This window comes from Trichechus manatus, unplaced genomic scaffold (genome assembly GCF_000243295.1).
Source record: "Trichechus manatus latirostris isolate Lorelei unplaced genomic scaffold, TriManLat1.0 scaffold00112, whole genome shotgun sequence".
NCBI classification, from domain to species: Eukaryota; Metazoa; Chordata; class Mammalia; order Sirenia; family Trichechidae; genus Trichechus; species Trichechus manatus.
In genome coordinates this window covers 7465487-7478258 of record NW_004444048.1, presented here as the reverse complement: position 1 = coordinate 7478258, position 12772 = coordinate 7465487, and the positions used below count along the sequence as shown (strand labels likewise).

General features: G+C 34.8%; 2 protein-coding genes across 5 annotated transcripts in view; one reads left to right on the top strand and one right to left on the bottom strand.

The window, feature by feature from the left end:
- The window catches only part of ERGIC2 (ERGIC and golgi 2), a 46447-nt gene extending 38343 nt beyond the window's left edge, over positions 1-8104 (top strand). Inside the window, exons 10-13 of one of the 4 annotated variants that reach the window (XM_023738065.1) lie at positions 134-231; positions 2945-3107; positions 4405-4487; positions 4657-8104. In XM_023738065.1, the coding sequence (XP_023593833.1) occupies positions 134-231; positions 2945-3107; positions 4405-4487; positions 4657-4719 (407 nt within the window). In that variant the 3' untranslated portion in view covers positions 4720-8104. The remainder of the gene's footprint in view (positions 1-133; positions 232-2944; positions 3108-4404; positions 4488-4656) is intronic. The other 3 variants (XM_023738064.1, XM_023738066.1, XM_004383611.2) reach the window with 3 other exon arrangements.
- Positions 8105-9012: 908 nt separating this feature from the next.
- FAR2 (fatty acyl-CoA reductase 2) overlaps positions 9013-12772 on the bottom strand; it is a 64647-nt gene continuing 60887 nt past the window's right edge. Inside the window, exon 11 of the mRNA XM_004383610.2 lies at positions 9013-12582. Coding sequence (XP_004383667.1) covers positions 12420-12582 — 163 coding nt within the window. The 3' untranslated portion in view covers positions 9013-12419. The remainder of the gene's footprint in view (positions 12583-12772) is intronic.

Below are 12772 nucleotides of genomic sequence, written 5' to 3'. Positions count from 1 at the left end.
TTTTTTGTTGAACACTAAGTCATAGGTAACATTAAATTTCAGGTTAATTGTATTTAATAGAAGAAGGATATATTTGGCAGTAGTTTTGTTGCTACTGGGTTGATGAAAACAACATACTTTCTTTTTATTTCAGACAACCAGATGTTCCAGTATTTTATTACAGTTGTGCCAACAAAACTACATACATATAAAATTTCAGCAGACACTCACCAATTTTCTGTGACAGAAAGGGTAAGTTGATTTCATAGTCTCCCTCCCACTTATGAAATAAGTTTGGAGTTCCAGTTGGTACTCTTCCCCTAATTAAAGATTTGTGGGAAGTTTTGAAATACATTAACATATTTTAAGCCAGCATTATATCAGAAAGGAATATTAGTTTGTTGTAGAGCAAAAAAGAAATAGATTTTTTAACCTGAAATGTTTTATATTCAGTTGAGATTTAAAATGGTTGCACTATGGTGGTATTAATTACTTTATTCTCAATGTCTTAATTTAGTAATTTGCTTTTTCATATTGGTGTAAGCAGTTCTTGCTTATCTGCTAGCAAATTATCTGACTTCTGTGTTATTTATTTTTTTAATTAAAAAATACACCTATTGTGTAGCAAGCATGGTTACTGTGGATGAAATAATAAATGTAGAGAAGGTTTGCCTTCAGTTAGTGCCTTGTATTTCTCTGATTGAGAGGAGGAATGTTCTTCAACCTCAGAGTGGGTGACTATAAATAAGTACAGACAATGAGGAGCAGAGTTTTGGAACTGGATAGTTTAACAGATTTCTCATCTACTCTGAGACCTGGTTGCATAGTGCTTAAGAGCTCGGCTGCTAACCAAAAGGTCAGCAGTTTGAATCCACTAGCCACTCCTTGGAACCCCTGTGGGGCAGTTCTGCTCTGTCCTGTAGGATCGCTATGAGTCAGAATCAGCTCGACAGCAACAGGTTTTCTGAGACCAAGTTTACTTATTATCATGTTTAAGAATTGTGCATATTCAAGTATTAATATCCAGAAGACTTCCAAGGCAAAATTTTAGTGCTTTTTAAAATTTGCTGTCCTCCATATGGTGTTCCCTAATGGTAGTGTTATAATGTATATCAAGTTTCAATAGAATTTACTTTGCTCTTTGGACATTAGCTATTGAATTATTGAGGGGTGATGTGTCATGTGTTGTAACTTTTTTTCAAATGATTCAGGGTGAAAAAAGTATATATAACGTGTGCATGTGTTTACAGGTATATACTGTACTGTGCTTTTCAACATTTCTGTAGGGGTGGAGAGCTACCATTTCTCATGTTTAAGATTGGCAGAAACACAGTTGGCAAGGTTTTGTGGAAGACAAGTGCACATACATTAATACAAATGGTGTAGTCTCTATGGAAGGGAGTTTGGCAATGTCTGCAAAATGACATATTTATTGATCCTTTGTCCCAACAATCCTACTTCTAGAAATCCATCCCAAAAACACACTGGAGAAAATACAAATGATGTGTGTATAATGCTATTCATTGTGTTATTTGCAGTAGCAGAAGACTAGAAACCACCCAGATGGTACATCTACACAATGGAGGGGTATGCAGCTGTTAAAAAAAAAAAAAAGAATGAAACTCTCTCTATATATGAAATGATCTCTGGAGTATATTTTAAAAAACATCAAAAAGAACGAAATAATAGCTGAGCCCCAGAGCATTTGACTTTTGAGGGAAATGTTTGTGTTGATTGTGTGACTAAAATAGTTATACTTTACTTAAAAAATAAATGAGGTAACTGGAGTTGTAAAGTGAGGTGGTAGGGGACTGACCTTCACTGGTTCTGGCACCTAAATTGAATCATTATTAGTCTTTTGTTACGTAGACATCCTGATCCCTAAAACACGCCCCCATAAAGGTGGTGACAATATATTTAATAACTCTGGCATGATGTTGGACATCCAGAACTTTAAGATAAAGCTACTTTATTGGAAACTCGATCAATGGCTTAGAAGGTTCTATTGTGTTGATGGGGGAAGGGGTTTTGTAATGTCTCACATAAAATTGTTTTAATTTCCCTTGGTGATAGCTGACCTCATTACTTGGATTCTTAAGTTTGCAGTGTAGTTATCCCATTGCTTTTGAGTTGATTCTGACTCATAGTGACCCTGTAGCATAGTTATAGTTGTATCTTGGTAAAAATAGGTAGGGACTGGCACAAAAGTCATAACAAAGCACTATGGTAGCAAAGTTGTGTAAAGCTTTTTTAGAAATTTATTAAAAAGTTTGCAAACTTAATGTTTGAAGTGTAACCAGGATGGAAGGAAATAGAGTATTTCCTTGCTCAGTGTATACATTGTGGTAGGTTTATGAAGTTAATTATATTCCTTTTAATAAAAAAGAAAAGTTAATTATATTCCTTTCAATAAAAAAGAATTCCTTATTAAACTGAACTAATAGCTCAAATGTTGATATCCTTCAAATCACTGCATTGTTTTCTTCCTGTACTGTATCTTATATAGTTTAAAAGGAACAACAGGAAATGAAATTATTTGTTTTTAAATCTGGTTATTTAAATGACTGGAAGTAAATATTGTTATGTAAATTCCTAGCAAAGAAATACTACAGAAAGTATGTCAAACCATAAACTTAGTTTTCATTGATTCGGTCAGTGAAAAAAGTACCTTATCATTTTAAGCTCTTGAGCTCAGTAGAAACTTGTATATAAAGTGCTTTTTTGAGAAAATAGTAAAGAATAATTCTGCTCTTTGATAGTTTCAAAAGCTAACCATACAAGGAATACAGGATAATTTGATCACCTCTGAAGGGCTTAGTCCACTAAGACCTTCGTAAAGAAATTTGGATGCCCCAAATTTGGAGGACTGAAGAGCTTAATATTGACTGTATACAAGTAACCAGATGATATGAATTCTGTCTCTCTTTTCCTCCTACATCCCGCCTTCCTTATGCCTTCCTTTCAGGAGCGTGTCATTAACCATGCTGCAGGCAGCCATGGAGTTTCTGGGATATTTATGAAATATGATCTCAGTTCTCTTATGGTGACAGTTACTGAGGAGCACATGCCATTCTGGCAGTTCTTTGTAAGACTCTGTGGGATTGTTGGAGGAATCTTTTCAACAACAGGTTAACTTTCATTTCTTATTTTGTCTAATTTCTAAGCATGTTGCTTATACTAAAATCAAGATACTTTTACTAAAAGACAAGAAGTATACACATTCTCATGTCTTGATATCTAAAAAACATTTTCTTTAAGATTTAATTCCAAGGCTCCAAAATTATATTGATTAGTCATTAAACATAACTAAGTTCACTGTATTCAATAACTTAAGAGAGATTGCATTGTATGTTAGAAAGATCCTGGGTTTTAGCATGAGACAGAGTGAGAATTTAATCCAAGTTCTGCCACTTACTTGGTAGTCTTGGATAAATCACCTACCTTTTCTGAGATTGTTTCCTCATCTGTAAAAATGAGAATAATAGTACCTAATTTACAAGTATGTGGTAGGATTAAATGAGAAGGTGCCCAGAGAGAGAAATTTTATTCTTCATTTAAGATATTTTTAAATGTATACTATATAAAATCTGATCTTACGATACTTTGAACTATGCAATATGTACAATCAGATTTTTTCCATCAATAACTATTTTTATGATTTCCCAAGTTTCTTAGCTAGGATTGGAACATGGAATCTTTACAGAATAAAATTAGTTCAAAACAGAATTTTGTAATTATTGATAAAAAAAAAAATGTACCACATTATAGTTCTTTTGTTTAAGATATAACGAATTACTTTTCCTCATCACTGTACACCCTATTTAAATAGAAAATTAAGTGGTCATTTGACTGGGATATTGAAGAGAGAGGATTTAAATTCCTGTGGGGTTTTAAATTAGATGATTGCTACTACCTTTTTGACCTAGATTCTGGGATACTGTGAAAGATTATCTGCAGAATTGTAATCATGATAATTTGAGAGTTAAGTACGGTAGAAAGGAAACAGTTTCCTCTTCATCTCCAGCCCGTAATTTATATACTTTGAGTTATGTTTTTTAAATGAATAAATAGCTGTTTTAATAAAAGTCTTTGTCAGTGCTTCATTTAAATTTGTGGTGTTGGTATTTATTTGTTTTAATTCTGTGGGTGTGTGATATATTCAGCACCCTTGAAGAGATGACATTGTCAGGATTATGAATTCTATGGCCTTGTGATTTCAAAGAGAAATGACAGTTGTCTGAAAATTTGACTGTCTTGATTATTTTCAACTGTGGAAATGAATAAAGCAAACTTTTGTTTTTTTCCTTAACCTATCCCGTTGAAGTTAGTTGACCTTTTTTATTCTTACATAGTAATTTAGAAAGTGATTTAATTAAAAACATCTGCCTGTTTTCTGGTGATGTATAAACTTATTGTTTATTACAGGCATGTTACATGGAATTGGAAAATTTATAGTTGAAATAATTTGCTGTCGTTTCAGACTTGGAGCCTACAAACCTGTCAATTCTGTAAGTGGTATAGTATAAATAGTGCTGGTGTATAAGCCAGAGTATCATTGTTAAGCTTTTGCTGCCCAGAAAGAAATTGCCCAAAATAAATCTTTGTCTTTAAAGGAAGTAGGGTGAGGAATAAAACTAATCCTTTGGTCTTTTTTTTTTTTTTTTTTTTCCTCCCTAGATCACCTTTGAGGATGACCACACAGACAACCACTTACCTCTTTTAGAAAATAATACACATTAGCACCTTCTGAGCGAAGGAGAAAAAACTTTTTGCCTGAAACAGAAAACCTTTTTTAATAGTAAAATATTGTGCAATATATTCAAAGAAAAGAAAATATGAATGAGAGGTAGGAAACACACCTATGGAAAAAAAAAAAGAAACAAACCCCAAACTGAAAATCTATATATGTCTTGTCTGTTACAAATGTCCTAGAAGAAATTATGCCACTAATCAGTGATTAAGCCCAACTGGAGTATTGCCTTGAAGATGACCCCTTCGGATTATTTCACAACAAAGGGGCAGTATCAAAATCAGACCTTACTTCTTGGTGACAGAAAGCCCGAAGAAAAGACTTCAAACACCTCTAAAGAAAAAGGCATTGATAAGTGCAAATGTTTGCTCCCTTTTGTTTTTAAAAGATATGATGTCAGAATAAAATGTGGAAAACATGGAAAACTAGTCTAGACTTCAAAAAATTGTGATCAGGTCACACAATTAATAAAGGAAAACAGGGACTAGTCCCTATGTTATAGCCATATTAATGTTAAGCCATATTGACAAGACCATTTATCCAATAATTTGGTCTTATGAAGAGAACTGCGTTTCTTTGAACTCTGGTGATTGATGTTTCTAACTGTTCAAGAGGGAGTCTTAGAAGACTAAAGTGCATTCTACAGGGGGGAGACACATAGGTGCAGTGATACGTAACAGAAGTATCATTGACAGATTTTATAGTAGGGACTTAGATACGGAGAAGAAAGCACATTTTTTTAAGAAACTGAAGTTTCCTAATTCGATCATTTAGTATTGGTATGCTTTGGGGGGGTGATATAAAAATTCGCTTCTGATTTATGGAGATGACTAGTTTGTCAAATATTAAGAGGAAAAAGGGGCATGTATGGAATATTTTATACATGTTGTAGTGAGTGGGGAACAGGGTAAAATAGAAGAATGAGGCAGATTAAGTAAGACAACGCAATGTCAGATCTGAGAGATGCTGTATTAAACTGTCCGTTAAACTGAAAAACTAGATTACAGAAGAAGTATCTGCATTCAGGGTATCCTGAATGTGACTGGTTCTGTATTAGAGTGTGTTGTTTTAGCTTTCTTGCTATTTATTTGTTATTTAAGGGTTGATTTTAAATTCCAGAATACAAGAGATAGAAAATAATGAGAGGGTGCTATCACTCAGGTGCCATTAAAGTCTGTATTTGGAATGTGTGTGCCAACATCACTTTTCTTTTTGTAGTACTTAGAAGAATCATCAACTAGTCCCCATAAGTTTAAATCATGTAGGGAAACAATTCCAGGTAAATAACAAGGTCGAGACTTTAAAAGATTAGATTTAAATGATAGCTTTTAGAGAATGAAAATACATTATTATTTTTTAAATTTTTTTTTTTTTTAAGTTAAAACAAAATTCCTTGAAAGCAGTTGGGACAGACTTACTGTAATAAAAGAGAAGGGAGAATAGTGACAAAAACTACATTGCAGTAAAGTTTATATTGCATGATACTTTGCAGAAGATAACAGAGGCATCTTTATTTAAAATATACCACTTATCATTAAGAGTCACGAAGTTAACTGACTAATATAGATGACATAACCAGCCTTGAAAGGTTTTGAAATAAAAAACAAACAGAAAATAAATGTGCTTTATCTGTTTTGTTTCTTCAGCTATTTTCAGTAAACTTGGTCTAGGAACGAATGGAACAGCTCTCAAAAGAAATTTTAATTGACAAGAATTAGAATTTTAGTGAATTGAGACTGAGTGTTGGTTCTCTGAATCTGTATGTCAGAAAATTCAACCAAGTTTTAGTTTTGTTTTTAATGGGGAAAAAATGATTATTTTCTTTCAATTAGGATTATAAGTTAAGTTCTTTAAAAAGAATTGTTAAAATTATTGTAGTACTTAAATATTTTGTTTACATGTTTTCCAAATACCATATTAAAATTTTAATGGAATTATTCTGTCCCAGTAAGATTGACTATAAAAGGAATTTTTAAAGATCAATATCCTGTTTTGCCATTGATTTCCATTAAAAGTTAAGAAAGGTTTCCATCACTCTTTAAATAGGGTCACATTTTTGGCAGTGAAAGTACTAAGCTTCTGGCCAGCCCTGCAAGTGATGAAGTATAGCTGCATATTAGGATCTTTTGAGAGGTTTTGACCTTACCAAGTGTTTCTTTTCCTTTGATGAGAGCACTTTACTGACCTAGCTATGGTAGAACTTTGCCCTGTGCCTGGGATGTCTCCAGCCGTAATGTCCAGCTTTATTACTCAACCCTCCTTTTCTTTTCATTAGGGTATTTATAATATCTATGTGAATGTACTCCAGCCTAAATTTCGGGCCTCAAATTATGTAAAATGGATTTTTTTTAAAACATCTTTGCCTACATTGGCCTATAAAAATATTAAAAATTTAGGTGACTATTTCCTGCAGTATTTGTATACTTTAGACTACCTCTTTGGAAGAGCTTAACTCAGTGAATATTTGTCAGAATTAAAAAATTATTTCTAATTTTCTACTTAATTATTATCACATTTTCTCATATACATTTTATGATAGCACCCAACTTTTTTACAAAAAATAGTGCAAACAAAGTTTGCAATCTTTTAATATAAACTTTGGAATTCAGAAAGGAATGACTAAGATCTCATTTTTTACTGGTGTAAGTAGGGATATATTACGTACTCTTTATATCTTGGATTAGTAATTCAAATATTATAAAATACATTTATATATAACTTCTACTTAAGAGTTTACACTTGAGTTCAAGACACATTTTTGGTTATTTAAAAAATGGCTTAAACCCGGGCCTTAGGATATTAAAAATCAGAGCATGCCCTTTAATCTAGTATGTAAGCTCTTTTTAAGCTCTAGCAAACCTTCAGTAAAGCAAATTGAGTTACTCTTTATTCAATGTATCAGAATAAATCACTATTTCTTCACTACTTTATGGTATAATTCCTGGATCAATCCCCAAGTATTCCCTTATTGTGATAATCTAATCAAAGTAGAATATCTTCCCCCATCCCTTTCTGAAATATTTCTTCAGTAATGAAGTCATTTGCATCAGTTTAAGAATAGAAAACAAACTGCCTTGGACTTTTTCTGTTGATTTTTGTTTTGTTTTGAGGAGAGATAGGAGAACATAAAACATTTCATGTAGTCTCTCAACCCCAAACATTTTGGCTCTAAATAAAATAACAAGTTATAAAATAATTTCTTTATCATTTTGATCCTGCTAGAAAATTAAGGTCAGGTACTGTAAAATAAGCTTAAAAACCAAACCATACCAGTTGCTGTCAAGTCAATTCTGACTCATGGTGACCCCATGTGTGTCAGAGTATAACCATGTTCCATAGGGTTTTCAATGGCTAATTTTTTGAAAGTAGATTGCCACGCCTTTCTTTTGAGGCACCTCTGGGTGAACTTGAACCTCCAACCTTTTGATTAACAGCCCAGAGCAGTAACTGCACCCCCCAGGGACTCCCTCTTGTACCATAGCTTACCTTTAATTCCTTTACGGTATTTTTATAGAATTTACCTAAATTGTTCAACCTCGCATCTCCCCACATATTCCTAGCTTCAGATTAGAATCAGTATTTCAAATAAAAAGGGACGTACCTAAAATGTTTGTGTATCAGAAGAGCTGTTTCTGGCTATTCAACTCAATTTCAGTTAAGCATCCTTTGCCTCAAAGTATCTACGCTTCAGAGGGCCCTACCAGTTAAAAACAAGTGCCGTCAAGTTGTCCTACGCAGGATGACCCCAGGTGCGTCAGAGTTGAACTGTGCTCAGTAGGGTTTGCAGTAGCGATTTTTTGGAAGGACATTGCCTCTTCTGAGGCGCCTGTGGGGGAGCTCTAACCTCCAGTCTTTTCAGTTAGCAGCCTAGCTCGTTAACTGTTTGCACCACCCAGGGACTCCTCTCTCTCAAAGCAGTTACATCTTAAAATCAGCAATTGTTTTATTTTGTTAATATTTTTTCAAGACATTTTTTAAAAACTAGTCAGTGAAAATTTTTCTGTACCTCTATGTGGACATATTGAGCCCTGGTGGTGCAGTGGTTAAGAGCTTGGCTGCTAATCAAAAGGTTGGTGGTTCAAACCCATCAACCACTCCTTGGAAATCCTACTGGGCAGTTCACTGTCCTATACAGTCACCATGAGTCGGAATCGACTCAGTGGCAACAGGTTTGGTTTTTTTTGTTCATGTGAGCATATAGGCCCCTGGGTGGCACAAGCGGTTTGGAATTGACTACTAACCTAAAGGTTAGTTCAGACCCACCCAGTGGCACCTCAGAAGAAAATCCTGGCATAAACACAGCTACAGTAAACCTTAAGGAGCAGTTCTGCTCTGTAACACACGAGGTTGCCATAAGTCAAAGTTGACTTGATGGCAGTGGGTCTGATTTTGGTTTATGTGGGCAAAAGGGACAACTACTACTTACTATAGGCAGTTGTTCATGTTCCCGGATATAATAGTTAGGATAGCAGTTCTAGAAAAGTAGCCATGTGGGAATTCAGGTATAATTACAATAGACTTTGAAAATTATTGATGTTTTTGAAAACTTCAGCCTGGTCTATGTCTGAATTGACTCAGTGGCAGCTAGCAACAACTTTCATGAGTCGGAGTAGACTCGGCAACTGGTTCCTTTCATTCTTACGTTCATCATGGGATAGCACACTATTTGAATATTTGTCCCTTCACACTGGACAAATCTTTTTACCTTGAGATTCTAAATGAGTTGTTTAAATGAGGTGTAACTGGAGGTGATAGTGTTCAAGTCAGTGTAAAATTGTGAGAAATGTTTTTTTTGAGTTGTGTATCTGCTTCAACTTTTTCTAGTATCAATTGCCTCAGGCACTGACAGTCTTCAACTCTATTTGGTACTACTTGTATCAAGTATCCTATGGGTGCAGAATATAGGAATTACCAAAATTTCTTTTAAAATATAGGTACCTTTTGTTTGTCCAGAACCATGGTGGTGCAGTGGTTAAGAGATTGACTGCTAACCAAAGGTTCGGAAGTTCAAATCCACCAGCTGCTCCTCGGAAACCCTACGGGGCAGTTCTACTCTGTCTTATGGGGTCACTATGAGTCGGAATTGACTCGATGGCATTGGGTGTTTTTGTTTGCTTGTTTGCCCTTTCCATCCCCTTCTTTACAAAAGTAGAAGGCTCTTTCCTATTACTTTCTATATATTAGGCAGATACATAATTGTTAATGGATCTTGATGTGAAATAATTTTATAATAGGCATTTCTTTTATACAGATACCTGCTTTTACTGCTTGATCCTCATAAGAACTTCATTTGTGTCATTTCTCTGATGTCACAGATGGAACATGCTTCAGCATGTAAATCTAACCCTATTAATGGTGTCAGAATAAGTGAAGCAATTATGTGCCTATGTGTTAGACTTATATTCATCTAATCGTTATTATTCCTGTGTTTTGATTTGGCTGAAAGAGTTCTTTGAAAGATGATTTCCTTTTCTCCTGAGGTGTGGGCGTGGACGGGGAATTGGCTGCAGTAGTTAGCAGTTGAACAAAGACACAACACTAGCAAGGGAACGTTTTTTTTTTTTTTAACTCAAATTTTTTATTTAATCAAAAGTCAAAATGAGAATACTTGATCAATGGAGTTTTTGAATTGCTGAAACACACAGTAATCAAAAGGTAGTAAGTTCTTAAAACGACTATGTCTTAACCCAATTCCAGTGAACTATATTTTGATTTCATACCTTTTTCACGGTTGCCGTGAGTCGGAATCTACTCAATGGCAACTAACAACAACAACAATAGTTTTTATCTTAATTGGTGTAACTCAAAAGCATTGGGTAGTCATCTGAATTAAAGATCACGGGATGCTTTGTTTCAGAGCTGGGTTGTCTGCCCTAGAAGGTAATTCCTAGAACTTAGATGAGATTGGGAAAGACACTGGTGAGCCCAAAGGAATTCCCTCAAAATGTCTTTCATGGAGTTCAGGAAAATCTCAGTAGTGGGCTAGATACTGCCCTTGAGACCTTGGACACTTTGACTACCTGCAAGTGTCTTTCTGAGTACCAATTACCAATTATTCCAAAAAGTGAGTATATATATAACTGCTGTTGTTTGTTAACATTTTATGCCTGTGTAATTTTCAAGTAGTGGTGTGGTGATCATTGCCTATTAATTGCTTAGGCCCCACACATTATATTTGAATAACATCCCATGGTTTCAACATGAAGAATGCTGCAAGCCAGCATGCACTCATCTTTCGAGTATGAGTAAAGTTGGGTAACAGTTACATTAATAGTGTGAGTTTGAGAATATATATAGTTTTTATAAACTAATTTGTTTAGATTATACATAAAATGTTTTAAACAAAACAACTTTTTGCTAAACTTAGTCACTTAGTGAAGTCTACCCTCTTTTCTGCTGTACATTATATAGTTAATGTGCAAATGGAATGATTAAGATGGTAACTAATAATTTCTCTGGTGATCATAGAAGAGTTATCTTCCTCATTTTTGGAAAAAAGTAGAGTTTAAAATTTTATTTGAAATTCTGCTTTCTTTAATGGCAAAGATCAGGGGACCAGGTTTTTATGTGATTCTAGCTTAGGACACCTAACCCCACAGTAGCCTCGATAATTGAGAACTAGGTGAAATAAGCTTAATTATGAGGGGTTTTGGGACCTTCCGGAATAAGAACGAAACTTTTGTGAGAAGGTTATCAGGAGTTGGTGGTTAAAAGATTTAGAAATAATAGTTGTCAAACTCAAAATATGAGGTAATAGATTTTTACTTAAAAGTGCAATAGAGTCCCAGATGCAAATATACTTGAGCCCTCATTCTATACATAATTATTTGCACCTCTTGTTTCTTTTTTAGGTTTAAGAAGTGGGTATAGTTGAGAAAAGTTCCTTGGGTGGTGCAAATGGTTTGCTCTAGGCTACTGACCAAAAGGTTGGCAGTTCGAATCCACCCAGTGGTGCCATGGAAGAAAGGCCTGGTGATCTGTTTCAGTAAGACTACAGTCAAAAAAGCCCCCTGGAGTGTACCTCTACTCTAAGCACATGGGGTCGCCATGAGTAGGAATTGACTTGATGGCGATGAGTTTTTTGGTTTGTTTTATAGCTGAGAAAAATGTTAAATGTGAACCCATTTTTCTGATTCTCCCAACTCTAAACCAGGATTCCAAGGTAAAGACAGAAAGGAAGGAGAGACTTTTCAGTGGTGAATTATTTCTCTTACAGCATTTGTGAGGAAGTCGAGACCATTCTTCCTTTACTCATCTTGATTTTAAACCTTTCCACTGGGTATCCCAGAACATTTCCAAGGTCAGTACTGCCTTTCTTTTGCATTTTTCAGCTTCTGCCACGTGTTTTTCCATGTTTACTGAGTTGAGTTAATTCTTTCAAGGAGAAAAAGACTAAATACAGAAAGGTCAGAGTACTTTGGTATTTTGTATGGAAGAACAGAATAGAATGTTAGGAATCTGGAAGTATTTTTTTCTAAAATATGTATGATTATAGGCTAGGATATGACTTTCCTTCTCTCACTGAAGTAAAAAGAATGTACAGTTAAGACACGGGGTGAATACATGACAGCACATTTGACAGGTGATAAGTTTGGGCATGTTTCTTGTTACTTCCTAATCTCGAGAATCACATTTTGCTGTTTTAGAGGTATCTGAGAAATTCCAGATAAAACGTGACTGCTGAATGTTTTTAGGCCTTGAGCGTGCTGGATGCCCTAAAGTAGGATAGGAATTTATAACAGAAGCTCACGATAAAGAACCAGACTTTCCGAGCCATCTGAGATCTTGCAATGAGAAGGCGCCAGACGATGAGGAAGAGGGCAGTATTAAAGAGGTAGTGAATATTTCGGAGCCTAGGGGACAGACATACATAACCAAAGTTAAAACAGTACCAAATACCCAACTGTGTTATCTGAAGCATAAATGTGCCCTTCCTGGCTATGACCAGCAAGTAGGTATTAGAGTGCTCAGATATATGTGGTATGACTGATGGCCCAGTGACATTTTCTTTGTTTTGGTTTTCATCTTTTATTTGCATACCAT